This window comes from Mustela lutreola, chromosome 10, assembly GCF_030435805.1.
Source record: "Mustela lutreola isolate mMusLut2 chromosome 10, mMusLut2.pri, whole genome shotgun sequence".
NCBI classification, from domain to species: Eukaryota; Metazoa; Chordata; class Mammalia; order Carnivora; family Mustelidae; genus Mustela; species Mustela lutreola.
In genome coordinates, this window is record NC_081299.1 from 30776497 (window position 1) to 30797994 (window position 21498).

A 21498-nucleotide genomic window follows, 5' to 3' on the forward strand; every position below is an offset into this window, starting at 1 on the left:
TTGTAGAGATGATCTAACCTATTGCAATTAAGATCTAGTTCTGTAATGAATGGTAGATATCCCACAATAATAGTGGTCTAAAGAAGATGGAAGTTTCTACCCCTCTCATATAGGTAGATAATCTAGGCAGACAGGCCAAGGATGCTTTTAATGGCAGAAAGCCAGGGTTTTTTTTTGTCTGTCTGCCATCAACACAGTTTCCATCTCATTCTAAGACCTATATATTCTAATCCTAGGTATCATGTCTTCATTCTAGATAGCACAGTGGGAGGGGATGAGGAGAGAGGGGTAAACCACACAAACCACACTATGATACATCTTTTCCTCACTCCCTCCAATACACATACACATGGCCATATGTATCTGCAAGGGAGAGGAGATAATGTTTATTATTTCAGATTATTTTGTAACCAGATAGAAAGCAGGCATTCTGTTTTTGTAGCAAAAGAGGGGAGAGGATATTGGGAGATAACTAGTAACCAGTGACATACCCCTTGGAATGGAATATGTTAATGATGCTAAAAAGGTTGTGTGGAGTTTAGGCCTCTTGGAGGAGGCAACTGTGAGTATATAATGGCGAGGGCTTTATAATAGTACCTCTTTATTTTCTGGGCTTCCATTTTCTATAAAGAGCTTATACCAGATCATCACATAAAGGTGCTTAGAATTGGGGCACCTGGGTGGCTCAGTTGGTTAAGCATCTGACTCTTAGGTCAGTTTAGGTCTTAATCTCAAAGTCATGAGTTCAGGCCCCGAGTTGGGCTCCACACTAGGCATGGAGCCTACTTTAAAAACAAACCAAAAGGTGCTTGGAATTGTTAGACTTTAAAAATAGTATAACAGAATGGATGTAGATGAGGTTATATTTTGAAATGAAAGTAACAAGAAGAGGGATCATCTTGAATCCAGTTTATTTGGCCATATGGGCCCTTTATGGTGGAACATGCAGTGCTTACTGTTTGCAAAACAAGACTTTGTCTAGTTTAATTCCTTCTCTTTAGTAATGATGAGGTTGAAAATTGGAGGTGTGTGACTTGTAAGGATCATAAACCTAGTTTGTAGCATAGTGAAGACTGGCCATAGGTCTTTAGACAAATTGCATAATGTGATAGAAGATTATCACTTCTAAATCAGAGCACAGGGGACTTGGAGGGTCTGATAAGTTTTAAAATAACTCATAGGTTCTCAACAAATTATTATTTAATAATTTGGAAGACGAAGATAAACAGCAAAGAATGCCCATTCTTTCTTTCTTTCTTTCTTTCTTTTTAAAGATTTTATTTATTTATTTGACAGAGAGAGATCACAAGTAGGCATAGAGGCAGGCAGAGAGAGGGGGGGGAAGCAGGCTCCCTGCTGAGCAGAGAGCCCGATGTGGGGCTCTATCCCAGGACCCCGAGATCATGACCTGAGCTGAAGGCAGTGGCCCAACCCACTGAGCCACCCAGGTGCCCCAAGAATGCCCATTCTTTCTTAAATAGCCAAATTTGTTTGAAATGGTAAAATCTATGAAATCGCTAAGCACTTTTCAAAAAACAGTCTAAAAACACTGTTATCCCTTCTGAATAGTTATAACAAGAAGTTACTTGTTAAAAGAGTGATGAATAAATTAGAATTAGGATATGGAATATGGAGCTGAATTTTGAAGGCATTGATGGACATGACTAAATTGATTTTAAACCAGGTAGCTGAATAAGAGTGGTGTGGCATATTATATACAGAGAACATAGATTATAGCCATGTTAGGTAACCTTTGGAATTCTTACTGGCTATAAAGTGGTTAAGAACTGAGGTCATGCACAAAGATTGCTTTAAGTTTAAATCCTTTTTCCTCTGCTCACTACTTGGTGATTTTGGGCAATTAACATGATGAGCCATGGTTTCTTCATCTATAAAATGGGGATAATAGGGGCACCTGGGTGGCTCAGTGGGTTAAAGCCTCTGCCTTCGGCTCAGGTCATGATCCCAGGGTCCTGGGATCGAGCCCCGCATCGGGCTCTCTGCTCAGTGGGGAGCCTGCTTCCTCCTCTCTCTCTCTGCCTGCCTCTCTGCCTACTTGTGATCTCTGCCTGTCAAATAAATAAATAAAATCTTAAAAAAAAAAATAAAAAATGGGGATAATATATGAAAAAAAGTATTTGGAATAGTACCTAGAATGTAGTAAGGGTTCTATAAATTGATGATAGTTGTTTCTTTGTGTTCCTAGAATTTGGAATGGTGCCCAACACAGAATAATTGCTTAACAAATTGATGACCAGTTTGAACAGTAGAACTTCTCCTCAGTCATTTTACATAGTATTCTGATGAATACTTAAGATGTGCTAACAATGTAGTAATTATATTATCTTACTTCATTTTTAGAATAATGTTAGGAGGAAAATCTGATATTATCACTGCTGTTAGCATTTTATAGATGAGGCAGCAACAGCTTGGGAGTTAAGAACTTGTCACTGCATTGAAGCTGGGGTTCAAAGGCCCTCAAAGTCTGACTGAAAATTCTGTGCTCTTGGGGCACCTGGCTGGCTCCGTTGATAGAGCATGCGAGTCTCGATCTCAGGGTTGTGAATTTGACTGCCACTTTGGGCATAGAGATTCCTTTTTTATTTGTTTGTTTGAGGTTACTTTTTTAAAAACTTTGTTATGCTCAAGTATTTTAAGCCACTCGGCCATATAATTCCACTTGTCTTTGTTTATAATATTTTCACATTCTATTTCAGCCTCTCACATAAGTTGTTAGTATGCACTAGCATTTTATCACATGACCAGATCTTTTTCCTGATTTTTGATTGGTTCTGAGAACCTGTTGCTATAGACAGATTTTTAAATTTCTGTTGTTTTTCCCATGGAAGCTGAAATACATTACACCTATAGCTAATTAGTACTAAAGTACTAATTTCTTTAGGAGAAAATGAGGAGGTGCCCTTGGGTGGCTCAGTCAAACATCGGGCTCTTGATTTTAGCTCAGGTCATGATCTCAGGGTTTGTGAGACCCAGCCCCACATTGGGCTGGATGCTGGGCATGGAACCTGCTTAAGATTCTCTCCCTCGCTGTGCCCCTTCCCCCTCTCTTTAAAAAAAAAAAAGGTGGGGGAGGAAATTGGGAGAATCATTTATTTTAGCCTTAAGATTTTGAAAATACCCAGCTGTTCATTACACATGTGTTTCTTCAATCGAATTGATTCCCAAACTCACTTTTATACGGGTATTTCCTCTTATACCCATTTAAGCCCTGTTCTTCCTAACCAGCTTAAGACAGTTCTTTTTTGAATCCTTCAGTGACTTTATTTATCCTGAGTTCCTTTGAGTTCGTGTACTTTATTGTTTATACATTTGACATATATTCCTTAAGGGTTAGAGATTGCTTTGGTATGCAGTGTCTTATAAAGTTGGACATTCTATAAATGTACATTGTAACTGTTCATGGTTGTAACATTTAATCCAGTCCTTTGCATGTTGAGACAAGGAAGGATCTAAATGTAACTTGCAGGAAGAAAGATTAAAGATAAATTTAAGAATTCTAAAAGCTTTGAGATGCATATGTCTTACTAGTGAAAGTTACGCAATATTTCCGTAATGAAAAAGAATAGTAACTCCCCTCTCCTCTCCTCCCGTTTTTCTTTATAGGCACAAGATGCTGGTCTTGGGGTGTCAATTTTACTATGTGTCAGAGCTCTTCAACTCAGATCAAGTGAGGATGAAGAAATGAAGGCATCAGTCTGTAAAACAATTGCTTGTCTTTTACCGGAAGATTTAGAAGTCAGACGAGCCTGTCAGCTTACAGAATTCTTAATTGAACCCAGTTTGGATGGATTCAATATGTTGGAAGAACTGTATTTGCAGCCAGATCAAAAATTTGATGAAGAAAATGCACCAGTTCCAAATTCTCTCCGATGTGAGCTCTTACTAGCTTTAAAGGCCCACTGGCCTTTTGATCCTGAATTTTGGGACTGGAAAACTTTAAAACGACACTGCCACCAACTGCTCGGACAAGAAGCCTCCGATTCTGATGATGATCTAAGTGGCTATGAAATATCAATTAATGACACAGATGTTTTAGAGTCATTTCTCAGTGACTATGAGGAAGGTAAAGAAGACAAACAGTATAGAAGAAGAGATTTGACAGATCAGCATAAGGAGAAAAGAGATAAAAAACCCATTGGTTCTTCTGAAAGATACCAGCGGTGGCTTCAGTATAAATTTTTTTGTTTGTTATGTAAGCGGGAATGTATAGAGGCCAGGATTCTTCATCATTCTAAGATGCATATGGAGGATGGAATTTATACCTGTCCAGTTTGTATTAAAAAATTCAAGAGAAAAGAAATATTTGTTCCTCATGTGATGGAACATGTTAAAATGCCACCAAGCAGAAGGGACCGCTCTAGAAAGAAATTACTGTTAAAAAGCTCTCAAAAAGGAATTTGTCCCAAGAGCCCCTCTGCAACCCTGGAGCAAAACCAGTCATTAGATGAACAAGCCAAAGGAGAGTCTCATGAATATGTCACATTCAGCAAATTAGAAGATTGCCACCTGCAAGACAGAGATTTGTACCCATGTCCTGGCACAGACTGTTCCCGTGTATTTAAGCAATTTAAATACTTAAGTGTGCATCTTAAAGCTGAACACCAAAATAATGATGAAAATGCCAAGCACTACTTGGATATGAAAAACAGAAGAGAGAAGTGTACTTACTGTCGACGACATTTCATGTCTGCTTTTCACCTGCGGGAGCATGAACAAGTGCATTGTGGTCCTCAACCATATATGTGTGTATCTATAGATTGCTATGCAAGGTTTGGATCAGTGAATGAACTACTTAACCATAAACAAAAACATGATGATCTGCGTTATAAATGTGAATTAAATGGCTGTAATATTGTTTTCAGTGACTTGGGACAGCTTTACCACCATGAAGCACAACACTTTCGGGATGCATCTTACACATGCAACTTTGTTGGCTGTAAAAAGTTCTATTATTCCAAAATTGAATACCAGGATCACCTCTCAATGCATAATGTTGAAAGTTCAAATGGAGATGTGAAGAAATCGGTGAAACTTGAGGAGGCTGCACCAAGTGAAAAGCAAGATTGTATTGATCAGCCCCATATACTTGACCAAACTGATAAATCGCATTTACCGGAGGATCTTTTCTGTGCAGGATCAGCTAGTTCTCAAATAGAAACTACAGAAAATCTGAAAGAAAACAGTGACAGTAATTCTAGTGATCAGTTAAGTCATAGCTCTTCAGCTTCCATGAATGAAGAGTTAATTGATACACTGGATCACTCTGAAACCATGCAGGATATATTATTATCTCATGAGAAAGTCTTCATGCCCTCCAGTTTAAAAGAAAAATGTTCCAATGTGGCAGTTTGTTTTGATGGGACTAAGTTTACCTGTGGTTTTGATGGCTGTGGGTCCACATACAAAAATGCAAGAGGGATGCAGAAGCATCTACGGAAGGTTCATCCATACCATTTCAAACCCAAAAAGATAAAGACAAAAGATCTCTTTCCCTGTTTGGGTAATGAACATAATCAAACAACTGAAAAGTTTGATGCAGAACCTAAACCCAGCTCAGATACAAATAGTGACTCTCCAGATGAAGGTCTTGATCATAATATCCATACTAAATGCAAACGAGAATATCAAGGTTATTCCTCAGAAGCCTCCATTTGTGCTTCTAAAAGGCCGTGTACGGAGGATACCATGTTGGAACTCTTGTTACGCTTGAAACATTTAAGCTTGAAAAACTCAATAACACATGGATCTTTCTCAGGGTCATTGCAGGGGTACCCATCCAGTGGTGCTAAGTCTCTTCAATCAGTTTCACCTACTATCTCAGACCTTAACTTCCAGAATCAAGATGAGAATATGCCAAGTCAGTACCTTGCACAGTTGGCAGCTAAGCCTTTTTTCTGTGAGCTTCAAGGATGCAAATATGAATTTGTGACCAGAGAGGCTTTGTTAATGCATTATCTTAAAAAACACAATTATTCAAAAGAAAAAGTCCTTCAGTTAACCATGTTTCAACATCGGTATTCCCCATTCCAGTGTCATATTTGCCAAAGGTCATTTACAAGAAAAACACACCTTAGGATTCATTATAAAAATAAACATCAAATTGGCAGTGACAGAGTAACTCACAAACTATTAGATAATGAAAAATGTGATCATGAAGGCCCATGCTCAGTAGATAGATTGAAAAGTGATTGCTCCACAGAACTTGGCGGTGATCCCAGCAGTAACTCTGAGAAGCCACACTGTCACTCTAAAAAGGATGAATGCAGTTCAGAAACAGATTTGGAGTCATCCTGTGAAGAAACAGAAAGTAAGACCTCTGATATTTCATCACCAATAGGTGGCCATAGAGAAGAACGAGAAGGACGAGAGGGACGAGGTAGCAGGAGAACTGTTGCTAAAGGAAATCTCTGCTATATTTTGAATAAATACCACAAACCATTCCATTGTATCCATAAAACTTGCAATTCCTCATTCACCAATCTTAAAGGCTTGATTCGTCATTACAGAACTGTACATCAGTACAACAAAGAACAATTGTGTTTAGAGAAAGACAAAGCAAGAACCAAAAGGGAACTTGTCAAATGTAAAAAGATATTTGCTTGCAAATACAAGGAATGTAACAAACGCTTCCTATGTTCCAAAGCTCTTGCTAAGCACTGTAGTGACTCTCATAACCTAGACCATATCGAAGAGCCTAAAGTGCTTTCCGAAGCTGAATCTGCAGCAAGGTTTTCCTGTAACCAGCCTCAGTGCCCTGCTGTTTTTTATACTTTCAGCAAGTTGAAGCACCACTTGATGGAACAGCATAATATTGAAGGAGAAATACATTCAGATTATGAAATTCATTGTGATCTTAATGGCTGTGGTCAGATTTTCACCCATCGCAGTAATTATTCTCAACACGTATATTACCGACATAAGGACTATTATGATGATCTGTTTAGAAGCCAGAAAGTGGCAAATGAAAGGCTACTAAGGAGTGAAAAGGTGTGTCCGACGGCGCTCGCTCAAGGGCATGGACATCAGACTACCAGGAGATCGTTTAATGCTAAGGCTAAAAAATGTAGTTTAATCAAAGAAAAGAAGGCACCAATTAGTTTTAAAACAAGAGCTGAAGCCCTTCATATGTGTGTGGAGCAGTCTGAGCACACACAGTATCCCTGCATGGTTCAGGGATGCTTATCTGTGGTGAAGCTGGAGAGCAGCATAGTGAGGCATTATAAACGTACCCATCAGATGAGTAGTGCCTATTTAGAGCAACAGATGGAAAATCTTGTTGTCTGTGTTAAGTATGGTACCAAAATTAAGGAGGAGCCCCCTTCTGAAGCAGAGCCCTATATAAAGAAAGAAGAAAATAGCTGTGAATCAGAGCACACAAAGCACAGCCATTCCCCAGGTGACAGCGTGCCTGCGCAGAACACGGATTCCCTTCATCCAGGCGAAAGGGAAGGAGGTCAGAAAGGATGTACAGAAAGCAAACCAGTGTTTGATGCAGATAATCTGCTCTACAGAGGAACTTTGAAATGTAATCATAGTTCAGAAACCACTTCTTTGGAACAATGTAATATAGTTCAGCCTCCTCCTTGTAAAATAGAAAATTCCATACCTAATCCTAGTGGGACTGAAAGTGGGACTTACTTCACAAGTTTCCAGCTGCCTTTACCAAGGATCAAAGACTCTGAAACTGGGCAGCAAAGTTCAGGGCAAGAAAACACTGTAAAAAATTCAACCCATGTCCCAAAAGAGAATTTTAGGAAGCATCCACAGCCCAGGTCATTTGATTTGAAGACTTATAAACCTATGGGATTTGAATCTTCATTTCTGAAATTTATTCAGGAAAGTGAAGAGAAGGAAGATGATTTTGATGATTGGGAGCCTTCGGAGCACTTAACATTAAGTAATTCTTCACAACCCAGTAATGACTTAACAGGGAGTGTTATGGCAAATAATATGGTGAATGACAATGACCCTGAAGTTGACATACCTCATTCTTCCAATGACTCTGCAATTCATGAGAACCTGACTGCAATCCCACCTTTGATAGTAGCTGAGACAGCAGCAGTTCCTTCCTTGGAAAACCTGAGGGTTGTATTGGACAAAGCATTAACAGACTGTGGAGAGCTTGCCTTAAAACAGCTTCATTATCTTCGGCCAGTGGTTGTCCTTGAAAGATCTAAGTTTTCCACACCAATTTTAGACTTGTTTCCAACAAAAAAGACAGATGAGCTTTGTGTAGGAAGTTCCTAAATAGCAATTTTGTTTTAGAAACAGACTGGCTCCAACACTGCAACATGGGGACAATTGCCAACTTGAACAAAGGCTGAGAACCAGCCACACCGTTGTTTAGGGTAGAATAGGCTGTGTATTTACATGAATGTATAATATCTATGTCAGCAGTATTGGCTGAGTCCATTAGCTCTCCAGTTGGTTTATTGATTGGGGTTTTTTTTTTGTTTGTTTGTTTGTTTATTAAAAAAATGGAACTGTACTCTTGTTTGGTGCTAATTAATACATCAAAATATATTGGGGCTTCCTTTTTCAAATTAAGTGTGCATGATTGTATATGGAACAAATACTAAGATCCCAGGGTGGGAGGGCTAGGGAAAGGGATATGGAGTTCTTACTTGACTTGAATGTGCACCTGAGGGTGCTTTGTGTAATATATTGTACACTACAGCATCTTATATTTTTTGAGTTGAGTTTCAATAAATTACAATTTTTCACCCATTTCTTGTTTACTCATAATGAGTTTTCATGCCATACATAAACTGCACTTGTATTTTCTGGAACGTGCACTAGTATTTTGCCCCACTAGTTTTTTGTTTTTATTAACCAAACCACTTAGATCAAGCTTCTTTCTGAATGACTATTACCTTAAAATTTTTTGTGCAAAGAAAATACTGAAATTGAGGAATTAGCTCTGGGAGTCAAGGTAACCCCCAGAAGAGGATGTCCAGGAGTTGTTCAGGTAGAAGAAAAGTTGTCTGGATAGAAAGCATAACATGGGCATAGATGGTTGCAATCACGTTTCCAGGGAACTACAAAGAATTTGGTAGGCTTCAGTGAAAGGGGAGCGCTGAGGTGATGAGATTATTACAGAGCTAGCCCACCATGAATGCTAAGGAGTTTGGACCTGAGTCCACAGGCAGCTGAGAGCCTTTGAAGGATTTGAACAAAATAACATAATATAACTTTAATAATGTTAAATTAATAATTTGTAGATCACGAGCATGATTTGAGGGGCTGAGAATGGAAACCGATACTAAGACTGTTGAAGTATGAGAGGCAAATGTGATGAGGCTTTATACTGACAGCTGCAGAACAAGAAAAGAGATGAAACTGAAAAATTTAAAGAAAGGGTTGCTGGGCCTTGGTAGGTGAAAAAAATACTTTGAGGAAGACAACGATTTGGTAGTGATGGCATCCAACTGAGGAGGAAATTCAGAAGGTGGAAATGAATTTGGGGAAGAGGATGGATAGCCAAGATGAGCTTGGTCTTTGGATGTGTTGAGCCTCAGTGGATTGTAAGCCATGTATGTCTGCTGACAAAGAAAGCAGTGTGTTCTTACAAATAACGGCAGCTTTATTCTCTGTTCTTGTGAGATTCTCAGTCACTTTCATTAGCTAGCAGTGAAGTGATTCAGACACTCCTAACATCCCTTTCCATGTCCGTGGTTAGGATTTTAAGATCTTTTCTCTGACTCTTAAACCTTGTTCTTTTGTTTTGTTGGCTCTTAAGGAATTTAATTCTGCCACCTCTTACTCTTAAGTCTAAAGCATACCCCTGCCCTGTAGTTTCTTGGTTCAGATTCCAGTAGGTAACAGAGGGCTCTCAAATAAGAATCTTTTGCAAGGAAAAGTAGCAGAAGCCATGGAACATCTTAGAGGCTAAGGCTACTACTGACTCCTTGGGACCTTTAGCTAATTTCTGTTGGCTTGTTTACTCATCTGTGAGGAGATAATAGTTTAGCCTCTTGAAAAAGTCACTCTGTGATCTGAGTATGAGAAACATCTGGTGGCTTCATTCTTAAAATTCCTTATACTAGAGATTTTGAGCCCAGAACAAGAGAAAGTTGCTAATTTGCTTAAGACTGAACTACATCCACTCAGCTACCCCTAATTTCTATCCCCTGAAAGGACCAAGTGAGTCTGTTTGTGGTGGAACCAAATCCTACTTTTCAGAACTCTTGAAAGTTTGCTTCAAGTGCAAGCCAAAGTGGTTCATCATAAGATCACTTTCTGTTCTCACTGGGGCATCTTGCTTTATTTGATTTTTATTAAAAACAGTGTTTTATGTCAAATGTAGCATGTGCAGTTCTATGATAATACAGAAGGTCAGAAAATTAATTCTTGTAGCTTTTAGGACTCATTTTTACTTGATGCATCTTTGGGATTTGTCCCCATGCTGGTACAAATCTGGAAACAATGGCTTCGTTTTTAAAGCCTTTTTTATTTAAAGATTTTAATTTATTTATTAGAGAATGGGGGAGGAACAGAGGGGACAGAAAAACCAAACTCCACACTGAGCCCAGAGCCCATGCAGGGGGCTGAGATCCTGAGATCACGACGTGAGCTGAAATCAAGAGTTAAAGGCTTAATTGAGTCACCCAAGTGCCCCTCAGAGCCTTAAAAAGGCTTGAATTTTAAAAATTCGAGAATGCCCCCTAAATGATAGGTATAAGTTGGGAGTGCCCAAACTTTTATTCTATCCTTTTACCCAGAATTCCCTGTTTCAGTGTTTCCCCTTGTTCATGAACATGTGTGAAAGAGGGTGGGGAATGATGGAGAAGAAAGTTTTTGATGAGTATTCTAGAGGTTCCATCCCAAATCTATCCTCTCTTCTTTGTCCCAGGTTGCCTACTTCTGACCTGCATTGCCAACACTGGAGGATGGAATTAGTCATTAACCAAATACTTAAGTGCACCCATATTTAGAGACTGTTTCAGATGCTTTGGGTGATAAAAATACCAAAGTAAATTTGTCAAAGCATCTTCCAGTGTGAAGCTTTCATGTGAGGGCTGGGGTAGCTTAAACATTGTTAGTCGTTGTATGATAGTGGACCAGCAGTATGGGCATCACGTTGGAGCTTTTGGAAATGTTGACTGTCAGGCCAGATCCCACTCCAGACCTTCTGTCCCCAAATCTGGATTTTAGTAAAATCTCTATAGATGATTCATAGGCATGGAAAAATTTGTGAAGCAATGACTAGAACAAAGTGGAAAGTACTGTGAGAATTCAGGATAATAAGGATAATTATAATTACACTTTTTTTTTGTTAAGAGAGAAAGCACAAATGGGGTGGGAGGGGCAGAGAGAGAGGGAGAAGCAGAGCCCACCTCAACAGGGAGCCTGACGTAGGACTCAGTCCCAGGACCCCAGGATCATGACCTGAGCTGAAGGCAGATGCCTAACTAACTGAGCCGTAGATTTTCTTTTCTTTTTTTAATATTTGTTTGACAGAGATAGAGAGAGATCACAAGTAGGCAGAGAGCCAGGCAGAGAGAGGGGGAAGCAGGCTCCCCGCTGAGCAGAGAGCCTGATGCCAGCTCGATCCCAGGACCCTGAGATCATGACCTTAGTCGAAGGCAGAGGTTTAACCCACTGACCCCACCCAGGTGCCCCTGAGCCATAGATTTTCTTACTGAATTTTCATAACTTCTGTATTGGTACTTTTACCCTCATTTGACAGATAAAAACTTGAGGGTGAAGTGTTTTGTCTAGCTGATAAAAGCTGGGTATGGATGGAGATTTGTCTCCCAATTTCTTTCGACTGGAAGGATATCAGGGGAACTTCACATGAAGGAAGAACATTCAAAAGTTGCAAGTGGCATTTAAAGTACAAAAAAAACAGTTCTATAATTAAACCGAGCATATTTATGGAAGTGAATAATGGGAGATAAAGTTTGAAGTCTAATTAAAATCCAGGTAATGCAAATCCAGTTCCAATCACATATCTATTATTGACATTTCCTCATTTGAGGAAAGAGGAAAACTTTCATTTCTGAGAGAAACTTGTAAAAGTCGGGAAAGTTGCTCAGTCCCTTCTCCCACCTCCCACTCCTACAACAGACTGTGGTACCTCAGGCTTTATCCTGCTGACTGAGGGGCAAAACCTTCTGTTAGGCAGAGGTGAGTCTGGAAAGAGTGCCCCCATCGTAATCTTACTTCATCTACACCTGCAGGAATAGATTCTGTGACAGACTGCATTTGGAGGTCTGAACCACTTTGAGAAAGGTAACCAGAATAGGAGATTTAAAAACCCGTCAACATGTATTTAGCCTGGAAAATAGAGAAGAATGGAAGTGCAGCAAAGATATATCCAAATATTCACTTAAGCCCGTGACATCTGCTAGCTCCTGGGTGTTGAACATTGACACAGTAGGTTTCCTGCATTGTGGAGGTTAGAGTCTCTTAAAGAAGATAGTCGTCTTCTATCTAAAGAAGATAGACAATCAAAAGTGCTGTGGCTGCGATGGGACCTCAAAAAAGGCCAGGAAAAACTTCCTTGAGGAAGTTATGTTTGCACTGAAACCTGAAGAACCAGTAGAAATTAGCCACCAAGGTAATCCTATTGTGCGCTAATGCTTTGTGGTGTTTTCATGACACTGAAAAGTCTGCTATAGCTGGTGTTGAGAGTAAAGATGGGAAAGAGAAAGGAGAGGAGTCTGGGTAGGTCAACAGCAACCAGGTAGTTTAGTGTCATGTAACCAACTTCTACATTTTGAATTCTGTTTGAAAGGCAATGAAGAACCTTCTGAAGGTATGAAAGTAGGCATTGGATGAGTCATTAAGCTGCAACGTATGCCAACAAGTCCTGAGACAGTCTGATGTGGAAGACTATTGGGTGGAAGTAAGTGACTGCTGGCTGGATGGCTGGATAGATGGATGGGTGGCTCTGACTAAAGGTGGGCTGAGATGCCTTGCATAGGGGTAATTCTTCACTGGAGGTTTTCAGGTATATAAGAAGGCAGTCAAACTATAAATGGGCTTTTCGGACTAGCTTCTTTTAAGGCACTTTACACTACTGAGATTTATAATACCTTGTATTTGGTCATGGATGTCACTACAGATAATAGTTGCAACTTACCTGTATTGGTAGCTTGTTCTTTTATACAAATTACCAAATTCTCATTATAGGCCTACAAGGTAGGAATTACTACCATTTCATAAGTGAAGATATTAGGACTCAGGTTAAGTATAATTTGCTTAAGGTAACAAGGTTAATGAATAGGAGAGCCAAAAATTTTAACCCAGATCCATTGCACTCCCAAAGGCTTATCCTCTTAACAGCTACTCGATAAAGATTCTATCTGAACAAGGATACAAATACAGTAATAGGCACTTGATGAATGAACAGATTAGGCCATAACGATATTTAGAATTCTTCCAAGGGACTTCATAGTCACCGAATATTTAATGTCTGCTCTGTGCCAAGCCATAGAGTTACAGTAGTCAGTAAAAGGGACATGGTCCCTGTGTTCCTTAGGTTTACAACAGTCAGGGAAGACAGATGTGAAGCCAAAAATTGCACAAATAACTATAATTGTGTTAAGTGCTTTAAAAGTGAAGTGCGAGGTGCCATTTAATAAGGAGCTCTTCTCTAGTATGGAGAGTCTCAAGTAATGATTTAATTGTCACATGGGCGCCTGGGTGGCTCAGTGGGTTAAGCCGCTGCCTTCAGCTCAGGTCATGGTCTCAGGGTCCTGGGATCGAGTCCCACATGGGGCTCTCTGCTCAGCAGGGAGCCTGCTTTTCTCACTCTCTCTCTCTCTCTGCCTCTCCATCTACTTGTGATCTCTGTCAAAACAATAACATCTTTAATTGTCACAGCCCTATCTTTCTCCAAAGTTTCTGGTTACCATTCTTTAATGGTTCCTGACCTATGTTTAACCTGTAATAGCCAAATCCAAAATCTTATCTGAGTCATTGTTATGCCTTCCTAGAGAGGATTCTGACTGTTGACATTCACTAGCAGTCTACGGGTTCAACATCAGTAGCAGTCACTTGTAAATCAGTACGTTATTTCACGCTGTCATAAGTACTACATTTCCAACAGCACACTAGACTCTGTTTTCTGGATGTATCTCTAACACCCCAAGCAACTTGCCATACCACCCCTTCCTGCAAGAACAGAAAAACTATTCCTCCTAACCAAGCCCCCCATTACTGTTATTTCAACCAGAATGAACAAATTGGAATAGCATCAGACAGTATTTTTCTAAAAATTGTCATAACTGACCCTTTCTCCTCTTCCTTTTTGCCTCTCCCCCTCCTATTGGTGCAAATCCTCATTTGGATTCTTGCTGTCTTCACAATTGATCTCAATTTAGAATATAAATGTGTATGAGCTCTTTTCTTGTAAGTGTTTTGGGTGCGGACCATACATACTATGTTTTCATATCTCCTTGCTGAATGTAGATAGGTACTAGTCAGTAAATAATTGATTTGACCATGCCATATAAGTTGTTGTATAGCACACTATAGTTTACAAAGTGTTTAGAAAATTATACCATCTGTTTCTAATATAAGCTTTGCAAAGGATGTAGAATCCCCATCTGTAAACAGATAAGCAAAATGAGGCTCAAATATATTTAAATAGTCTCCCCAAAGATCACAATTTCTAAGCAATAGTGACATGTGAAAAAAGGGAATGCTGCAAAATAATCCAGGAATAACCTCACTCCATATTTACTGAGTAAACTATTAACTCTTTAGAAAAGCTTTCTTTAAGCTCTTTCCTCAAATCTCCATTCAATCTGTTGATTGTAAATAATTGCTGTGTAAATAATTGCTGTCCTTTCCATGCATCTTCAGAAATGTTCTTCAAGAAGGTAACCACTAGCCACATTGGCTACTTAAGAAGGTAACCACTTCAAGAAGGTAACCACTAGGGGCACCTGGGTGGCTCAGTGGGTTGAGCCTCTGCCTTCGGCTCAGGTCATGATCTCAGGGTCCTGGGATCGAGCCCCACATCGGGATCTCTGCTCAGCAGGGAGCCTGCTTTCCTTCTCTAGTAACCACTAGCCACATTGGCTACTTAAATGTAATTAAAATTAAATAAAATGTAAAATTCAATTCCTCAGCCACACTATTTACATTCCAATTTACTAGTGGCTACCATACTGGACAGAGCAGATACAGAATATTTCCATCATTGCAGAAAGTTCTATTGGACAGTGCTGTGCTATAGCTAGAACTTGTCAAAAATCAAGAAAAGCAAGATGACAGAACTGAAAATCCAAGCCAGTGTCTGGTTGGTTTTGAGTGAGAAAGTTCACCGGGTGAGTGGGAAGCAAGCTGACCTTTAGAACAGTGACATCATAATGCACAGTTCACAATGGCTCTAGAACACCTGGGCTCCCAGGTTGCTCTCGCTAACTCATATCTAGGTTCCTGAAGCCTCTGCACATGTAGTTCTTGGAGCAGTTCTCTTATTAAAATGTCAACAACATCTCCTTCATCTTCACCTGTCTGGAACAGCATCGTAGATTATCTTTCTTTGAGCTCGATATGGAATTGGCTGCAAGCAAGTCTTCTGGGAGACACTAGTCCACCTCAGCAAACAAATTTGGGTCTACTAGATAATCTTGCTCCAACTGTGCAAGTTATCCTGGGGATTTTCTTTTTGCTTTTGTTGGCAATAGGAGTATATGCCTTATGGAAACGAAGTATTCAGTCAATTCAGGTCATACTCTTTTGTTACAAAGGAATTCAAATAGTTCTAAATTGAAATTTGGTTATCTCTCTCCTGTCTGTATTGCTGCTACCCAATTTTAAGACCATGCGGATGAGCAAAGGTGAACCCTAATCTCTGAAATTGGTTGAAACCAGATTAACCTTAAAAACTTGCCAATTAGGTTTTGAGCATAGAATGCTCTTTCTCACAGTGGCCTTTGGCTTGTTTTAGAATAAAATAGATCAAAAAAATTCACAAACTGAGAAGACAGCCTAACCCCAAATTTATTTGATCACATATTCATCTTTGATTTCCTACTATGTGCCAGAGACCATGAGGGGCACCTTTTAAAAGAATAGGCATTGCAAATATAATTGGGATCTTGGGTTTGGCCTTTCTATTCTTACTGTGACATTGTTCTGTAACTGATGCCAAGGCATGTATATTCATTTAGGCATCAAAATATTTTCATTATTTCCTTGTTTTAACAATAGCAGGCTCAATATATATACTGGAGTTCTTTTGGGGACTAGAAGTATAATTGGCTGGGATTGTCAGAAACATTTAGGATTTTACATACTTCTAATCACCAATAATAATAACTTGATAGTTTAATCACCAGCAAAATAGCTATATTTACAATATAGTCAAAACGCTTTTAGAATCCCAACAATTCTGTGAGTTGGATAGAGGTTATTTTCATATGACAAACAAGTAAACTGAGGTCCATTGAGTTTCAGTGGAAATCTTAAGGGGGTAGGATTTTAAAAGGACTTTCTTAAGTTTTATTTAGTAAATGCTGAGAGAAGTTATTACTGGGATCATTTTGTAGCATTCACTTTTTTCATATATCACTACTGTCGAGGAATCACGGTCACATGCATTCTTTTAACCTTTCCAAACCCTGCATGGTAGGCAAGGTAGAGAGTATCATGTCTGTCTTGTGGGCAAGGGAGCTTAGTTATCACTGAACCAAGGTGACAGATGATAAAACCTGGCAAATCTGAGATTTGAACCTAATTTTTAGGATTCCAAATTCAAATCTTCTCCAAAATCTTATTTACTATAACCCAACTAACCTAAATACCCAACAAGGATATGTGGGTATATACACATTTCAATTAGCTAATAGAAGACTATAAGGGAGAAAATAAATAAATAACCCACACTATTATCTATAATTCTGGGTTCTGCTCTTGTTTGGTTAATGTTCAATTCAGTTAGATGAATTTGCAGCCCTCCAGACACCTCAGCCAAGAGAGAGGTAGTATAATAAGTGGTTAATAGCACGAGCTCTGGAGTTGGACTGCTGGGTCTCAAACCTTGGTCCTATTACTTGCTGTGTGAATGGAGAGCAACCAGCCTCCAAAAACCCCACTTTCCTCATCTATAAGATGGGTTTGTCAATAGTGCCTCCCTTAGGGTGGTCATGAGGGTTAAAGGAGATACTGTGTGTATAGAAGCTCAGCATATGATGAATACTCAATAAGCAGTGCCAGTTACCATATAAGGAAAAAAGATGATTGGTTTTTAATTTGTCTCCTGACAGGAATCTGTCTTAGGTCCTTAAAAAAAAAAAAAAGTTTTTCCCTACGACCAGCAAATCTAGTTTTTCTGACCACTGTGTCCTGAGGGAACTTAACATGGAAGTCAGAATTCCTGGATTTCAGTCCTGGCTCTGTCATTCCAAGTATATGACCTTGGACAATGTCAGGGTCCAAACTGGAAGATGTTTAAATGGCTACCCAGTTCTGGGCTGTTTCTACGTAAATAGGTCACTCGTAGACAAAATAACCTCCTAGCACAGAGCCCTGCGTGTGGCAAAATTTTAGCAAATGGTATCTGTTATTATCATCTTGATTAATTAAATGCAAATAACAATCTTTGACCTGCCTATCACTCTGTTTTGTGAGAAAGATCAAAAGACAAAATAGATGTGAAGATGCTTTGTGAAACAGAGGCTTGGCATAGGAATGAGGGATTATTGTTACTATGAAGTTTTTGTTTTGTTTTGAATCTGAATTGCTATGAATAAACAAGTAACACTCAACTTCTGTTGTTTTGTTTTAGAAAATACTGTTGTTTATGATCACCCTCTACAAACTTTACAAGAAGGGCTCAGATTTTTTTCAGACTTTGCTGGTCAGCCCAGAAGGAAATCTTCCAGTTCAAGACAATAATCTCTTCCTGTCCTTGGGCCTGCAAGAGAGAATTTTGAAAAAACTTCAGGCAGTGGAAAACAAAGTGAAGGACCTGGAGGGAATGATCATTTCCCACAAACCTGCCACGAAGAGGGATTGCTCCTCGGAGCCTTACTGCAGCTGCTCTGACTGCCAGAGCCCCTTGCCCACATCGGGGTTTACTTCTACATCTGAAATGTGATGGACTCCAATCTTTCCCAGAAAAGCGCTGTTTTTCTCTCATGTGTGTGGTGGTGTATCAATAAAGATAGAGAACTATATTGAAATTACCCTGCAAGGACTGGCTCTCTCTTTGGTAGGGCTCAGCTTCTACTTATGTGTGTGGTGGGGTAATGTAGGGTGTACTACTTGTCAAAAATGGCTCAGAGAGGGATGCCTGGGTGGCTCAGTTGGTTAAGCTTCTCCCTTGGGATCAGGTCATGATCCCAGGGTCCAGGGATCGAGTCCCACATCCGGCTCCCTGCTCAGCGGGGAGTCTGCTTCTCCCTCTGGCCCTCCTCCATCTTGTGTTCTCTCTCGCTCGCTCACTCTTTCTCTCAAATAAGTACAATCTTAAAAATGTCTCAGAGAGGGGCGCCTGGGTGGCTCAGTGGGTTAACCTTCTGCCTTCAGCTTGGGTCATGATCTCAGGGTCCTGGGATCGAGTCCCCTCATCAGGCTCTCTGCTCAGCAGGGAGCCTGCTCCCCTGAGCTCTCTGCCTGCCTCTCTGCCTACTTGTGATCTCTCTTTGTCAAATAAATAAATAAAATCCTTTAAAAAAATAAAGAGGAACAATTGTTATCATTAAAAAAAAAAAAGTCTCTTGGGACACCTGGGTGGCTCAGTTGGTTAAGCAGCTGCCTTCGGCTCAGGTCATGATCCCAGCGTCCTGGGATCGAGTCCCACATCGGGCTCCTTGCTCTGCAGGGAGCCTGCTTCTCCCTCTGCCTCTGCCTGCCACTCTGTCTGCTTGTGCTTGCGCTCACTCTACCTCTCTCTCTGACAAAAAAAAAAAAAGTCTCAGGGGCACCTGGGTTGCTCAGGGGGTTAAAGCCTCTGCCTTCGGCTCAGGTCATGACCTCAAGGTCCTGGGATCAAGGCCCGCATCAGGTTCTCTGCTCATCAGGGAGACTGCTTCCCCATCTTTCTCTGCCTGCCTCTCTGCCTACTTGTGATCTCTGTCTGTCAAATATATAAAATCTTTAAAAAAAGTCTCAAGAGATAATGACGCTACTCAGTAGGCTGGAGGCCATAAACATCCATATGGAAAAGGAGAGCCAAACTGGAATCCGTGGGAAAAAAAGGGAAAGTGGGCAGAGAATATGGCCTTGAGCTCCATGCTGAAGAGGTTGGATTAGATATAATAAAAACAGCAAAATAGATATAATAAAAACAGAAAAATAATAAAAACAGCAACATTTTTAATGATAACAAATGTTCCTCTTTATTTTTTGCTGTTGAAGGGCAATGCTGTGTACTGTCCTGTACAGGTAGGCCAGTTTTGTGCTGGCCTTCAGCCTAAGGGGAAATATGGGGCCTATGAGTCTGTCTGCATTAATTACCCAGAGATAGACAAGGATGGGATGGACCTAAGGGCCACTTTACTTTTATCCAACTTTTATTGATACTTACTCTGGGCTAAGCATTATGATAGTCCTTGGGAATCTGGCCTTTGTGCTTCAGGAACACCCAGTTTGGCTGGTTGGGCAGGTATTTTCAGAACAAGGAGTTATATATAATACAGTGGGATCACATCATCTTGAACTTAGCTGAATTCTCCTTTGTGAATCCCAGCTTGGGGAGGCAGGGAGGTACCTACCTGTCGTTTCACTTGATGAGTGTGTACTCTGATGGGGCAGGGCAAGGGGCGGGGCGGATGTCCATAGACCATCCCCTCAGTGGGTGCGTCTCAGAGTCCACAAGCCTTATACTGTGCACATTTTTGCCACAGTAAATGTGATTATACAGTCATTGAAATACTTTGTAACTATCTGACAGCCAAATGAAATATTTCATTTGTGCAAAGAAAGAAGCAGTGATTTATTGCCATGCTGAAGAAAAAGTGACTATGCAATCCAACAGGAGACAATATAACAATCTCCCTGGTGCCATCTTCCTAAGGGATTATGAGGGTAATTTTGATCATAATTTTTGTCCAGTGTACTAGTATCAAAATGCAACCTCTGTGTACTATAGTGTACTCAGTGTAAACAAAGGTCAGTGAATACAGAGTAGGACCAGGAAGTGACACAAAGTAGTCCCGTAAAGGATTACATGGGCAGACAATGAAATGGAAGGCATTCGTGCTTCAGGAATTACCTTGGAGACATAAAAAAGAGGGTGGCTTGGCTGGAGAACAGAAGAATTTCAGGGTGGCTGAAGCCCTGGCTATCTCCTAAACTACAACAAAGAATTTTGGCTTCAGGGTAAGACACTGATCTTATCCTCCAATCAGCTCTAATTCATGATGTGCTGAACAGAACAGATGGAAGTTACCGACAATGTGCGTTATCTGGAGCGTAGGTGAGAAGTTTGTGAACTCTGCCGCTGAAGGAGTGCCACGCAATCTTTTAAAGTCAGTTTCTCAGGGCGCCTGGCTGGCTCAGTCAGTGGCACATGTGATTCTTGATCTCAGGGTCATGAGTTTGAGCCCCACGTTGGGTGTAGAGATTACTCTGAAAAAAAATTAAAAGAAATTTGGACAAGTTGAAGTGTCTCACTTTTTGCCCTGTCTACATTTCAGTGTCTTCCCTTATAGTTCCAGTCATCTTGTCTTAGTTACGTCTCTGGGGTATTTCAAAGGGAAGTGTCAGAAGAAGGGCCAGACAATAGACTGATGTCAGATAATGAAGGCACTTAAAGGTCATACCATATTGTTGGAAATGGATTACTGTAGGCTTTTAGACAGGGGAGTAACATAGATACAGTATTCTGTGTGGGAGACAGAACAGAATGAACTAGATGTAGAAGATAGAACAGGCTGGCTGCTTCTCTGAGGAGGCACTGTGGTGGTAGAAACTGAGGGAGCCACCTTGTTTCTGGTTCTCAGCTCCCCAGAAAGGGTGTGTAATTCACACCACAATCACAAGAGATTGACACGGAGTATTCATTCCCAGCGTGGGGGGTGGATCATTCTTAAGACCGAAGCACTTAGGTACAAGGCATCAGTTAAGGAAATTCGGACACGTGGTAAGAAGAGAATTAAGGCAAAATGGAGAAAGGGCTTGGGAGCTACTTTAACCTTCAAGTTGGATGGAGTAGATGAACTATCCTACACCAGCGTCCACCACTCTACAGAGGAGAGTCCTTATCCTCCAAATTCAGTCGGTCTCCTCTGGCAAAGCCCTGCCAACAACCTGTTTTGAGTCTCCCATTTCGATCTTCACACACATCAGCCCTTCTATTTACAAACACTATCTTTCTTTTTTTTATTATAAAGATTTTATTTATTTGGCAGAGATCACAAGTAGGCAGAGAGGCAGGCACAGAGAGGGGGAAGCAGGCTCCCTGATGAGCAGAGAGCCCGATGTGAGGCTTGATCCCAGGATCCTGGAATCATGACCCAAGCTGAAGGCAGAGGCTTTAACCCACTGAGTCACCCAGGCGCCCCCAAACACTAT

The 21498-nt window shown here is 40.4% G+C and overlaps 2 protein-coding genes across 2 annotated transcripts in view; both read left to right on the forward strand.

The window, feature by feature from the left end:
* Positions 1-8748, forward strand: part of RLF (RLF zinc finger) — a 94733-nt gene extending 85985 nt beyond the window's left edge. Inside the window, exon 8 of the mRNA XM_059135563.1 lies at positions 3625-8748. Coding sequence (XP_058991546.1) covers positions 3625-8268 — 4644 coding nt within the window. The 3' untranslated portion in view covers positions 8269-8748. The remainder of the gene's footprint in view (positions 1-3624) is intronic.
* A 6590-nt stretch (positions 8749-15338) lies between these two features.
* TMCO2 (transmembrane and coiled-coil domains 2) lies at positions 15339-18171 on the forward strand. The gene is made up of 2 exons (XM_059136625.1): positions 15339-15706; positions 17768-18171. The coding sequence occupies exons 1-2, from the start codon at positions 15461-15463 to the stop codon at positions 18077-18079; spliced, it is 558 nt and encodes a 185-aa protein (XP_058992608.1). The 5' UTR covers positions 15339-15460; the 3' UTR covers positions 18080-18171.
* The last annotated feature ends 3327 nt before the right edge of the window (positions 18172-21498 follow it).

What these genes read in the sequence shown, in the direction of transcription:
- TMCO2 (XM_059136625.1), top strand. Translation starts at nt 15,461, where the DNA reads ATGTCAACAACATCTCCTTCATCTTCACCTGTCTGGAACAGCATCGTA. An exon ending in GAAGTATTCAGTCAATTCAG is followed by an intron (nt 15,707 to 17,767) that starts GTCATACTCTTT and finishes GTTTTGTTTTAG; the next exon opens with AAAATACTGTTGTTTATGAT.